General features: G+C 40.4%; 1 protein-coding gene across 1 annotated transcript; it reads right to left on the bottom strand.

Annotated features, from left to right (window-relative positions):
• Window positions 1-554: 554 nt before the first annotated feature.
• LOC308667011 (mpv17-like protein 2) lies at window positions 555-1,112 on the bottom strand (the record flags this gene model as incomplete). Its single annotated transcript, XM_081326057.1, has 1 exon — window positions 555-1,112. One exon carries the CDS (start codon window positions 1,110-1,112, stop codon window positions 555-557), a length of 558 nt encoding a protein of 185 aa, XP_081182183.1.
• Between the last annotated feature and the right edge of the window lie 2,079 nt (window positions 1,113-3,191).

Genomic DNA, 3,191 nt, shown 5'->3' with positions numbered 1-3,191 from the left:
GAGATGATCTAAGGCAAAACTATGTAAAATCAGAGTAATAAATTAAATAATTGTATAATTGTCTTTTGATACCCATGATTTTATTTTTTTTTGTTTCACATCACCTAATGATAGGAAAATCCCAGAGCTAGCAATAGAACTGTGAGGGAACAAAAAACTGGAAAACACATAATATATTCAGATGAAACGTTTCCAAGTCAAGTGTTGACCAATCTGCAAACAGACCAAATTTTTTTGCATCAAAGCTGCATTAAACTGTATCACTTTTAAGGATTTTTAGAGACAACGTATCATTGAAAAATGATGTACATGTGCTTTAAATAAATTGAATGTAATAATGTGCAACAACTACTCAACCATTAAAAAAAAGTTTATTCAGGACAACTAGCACAAAACATTATCCAGTTTAACCTTTACAAGACTACAAGGATCAAAAGAATGCAATTCCATTGAGAATGCTTCAAATCTGAATATAGTATATTTGTAGCTAGCGCAATCGTCTTTAAGAAAGCAGTTTCCTCTTTGGCTCTTTTGCTCCCAAGCCTTTCCGATCCTCAACTTCGATGTTTCAGATACGAAAGGTAGACGTTCCATCCCAGTGTCATTACGTTCACAAACAACACGCGGTATTTTGAGGGGAGATATAGAAAATTAAACGTTTGAGCTGCTGGCCAAACAGCTAGCTCTGCCAAATAATAGTCCCAGAATTTATCTCTAAATTCATCAATGCCATCTGCCAAACTATGGCCTTGAAGCAGTGCCATGATTATGAAATACCAACCTCCGAAAAATGGAGCAAAGGTCTGGTCGATTGCTACCTTCGTGATGACAACCTTAAGTTGTTGAACTCCTTTTCTTGGGCTTATTTTGTCTATCCATAAATACCAGTAATGCAGGAGTGGTCCCGTGCTACATCCAGTGACTAACATGTGAAATGTGCGATCAATATCCCACTGTTTTTGCTTTTTCCTTTGCTCCAAAGACTGCTGTATTATATCTGCACTTCCTAGTAAGAGTCCAGAGCTAATTGTGTTGACTATTAAAAGTTTGTGACCACCAAAAGCATACATTTGTGCCACCCTGGTCAACTGTCGTATAATATGGGAACGCATCTCATTTTTTGTTGTTTTTCTGATTTCTTTCTTTTCCCAGACTGAGAGGGCTATCTTCTGGCACTGCTTTAGAGTAGCTTCATAGAGATTATTAAGTAAATAGCTCAGGATAAAGACCAGAAGACACATCCATTTAAAACTAGCATGTAGAATGAGATGCAGGAAATACATCACAATACTCTAGTGAAGAATTTTGCTTTGATGCCTTATTGTGATGTCACTGCTGAGTTTCCAACATCTTGCACTTAATGGAGAAGAAAAATCACACCAACCAAACAGGTACCTGAGTATTTGTTCTTAGACCACATATGAAGTGCAAATCTAAGAAGGGGTCTTCTTAGATTTTGCTTGTTTTCAAGGACTTATCTTTTTACATGTGCTACCTACCTGCAAAAAAGGGTGGGGCTTCAAATGCCTTGGTCATAGCCACTGTTTTAATGTCATTGATCTCTCTTGCGGGCACCCCTGGGATGCAGTCCTTGGAAAGAGCAGTAGACCTGCTCTTAAATAAGGATTTAGCATTCTTTTGAAACAGAGCCAGATTTGTGATTAAAAAACTTAAGGTTGCTGCACCAAATCTTTTTGATTTAAATCCAAAAGGAGAGCCAGGTGCTTCTAGTGTTTACCAATTTTGTGCACTGCAGTTTTTCCACTTCATGGATTTGTACCTCTTCCATTTTTATTACTCTGTTTGAGGGCAATGCCATTTGACCCCATTCCTCAACCACCCTGCCTACTCCAAAGCAATTTCCTGATACTTCCAGCCATGGCTATTTATTGTGTCCTGCTACATCTGTGAGTCCAGTTGATTGGCCACAATGGACTAGGAGCAGAATCCCAGGGCAAGAGGTGAGAGCGCTGCAGCACCCTTCAGAAACTCTCTTGGGCAACTATGAGTTGTCAGTTGGGGGTATTTCTGAAAATAGCCCAACCCTACTTTTGAAAGAGCAATGTAGCCACACCTGAAAAATAGCTTGGCCAACCACCACAATCCTGGAGATGTGGGAGGTAATTCTTCCAGAGCATGCCCCCTCTGGGCCTGTGTCCTATAAGCTGGCATATTTCTGAACACAGAACTTTTCTTAGTGTAAAGCTTGTGTTCAACAGTAGCTGAACAGCCTGTTAGGCAGCTTGGTGAGTAGACAGTTTAACCCACCTTTCAGTCATGCATATTTGCCAAGGTCTGCCTCCATACACATTGAAGAGAGCAGCAGATGGTGTTTTTTCCACTACGGGGGATAGATGTGGTGGTAAGAAGAAACAAGGCCAGGTTGCTTTCCTTAAGTTGTCCTATATTATTATCACACTATTCTCTTTTCAGATAAGCAACAGAGTCCAGAAAAGTCACTAAAAATAATAAACCAAAGAAATCAAAGGTATGAGAGGGAAAAAAAAGAAAAAGGCTCCTTACTTTTCTATCCTTACCAAATGCCCTTGCTTCCATCCTGCCCATCCTGTATTTTATACATTGCCTTTTAAAAAACATAATAACAGAGTTGAAAGACCCTTGGAGGTCTTCTAGTCCAACCCCCTGCTCAAGCAGGATATTTCAGACAAATGGCTGTCCAGTCTCAAAAACCTCTGGTGATGGAGCACCCACAAATTCTGGAGGCAAGCTGTTCCAATGGTTAATTGTTCTCACTATTAGGAAATTTCTCCTTAATTCTAGGTTGGCTCTCTTCTTGATTAGTTTCCATCCCTTGCTTCTTATCCTGCCTTCAGGTGCTTTGGAGAATAGATTGACTCCCTCTTCTTTGTGGCAGCCCCTTAAATATTGGCACACTGCTATCATGTCACCCCCTAGTTCAGTGATGGCGAACCTTTTAGAGACCAAGTGCCCAAACTGCAACCCAAAACCCACTTCTGTATTGTCGGGTGCCGGGTGGGCATGGCCCATTGGGTGGGCACGGCTGTGGTGGTAACGGCAGGCTGGGTGGAACTAAAAAGTTCAATCAATCAATTCCAACTTTGCAAGATCTTTTTTTCCCCACAAGAAGTTGAAATTGATTGACTGAACCTTTTTTTTGCACACGGCGGCGGAGGCTTAAAGCAAAATGTTTTTATAAAACCCAGCTGAAG

The sequence above is a fragment of the Vipera berus genome, assembly GCF_964194415.1.
Source record: "Vipera berus genome assembly, chromosome: 1".
Classification (NCBI taxonomy): domain Eukaryota; kingdom Metazoa; phylum Chordata; class Lepidosauria; order Squamata; family Viperidae; genus Vipera; species Vipera berus.
This window is presented reverse-complemented; position numbering and strand designations above follow the sequence as displayed.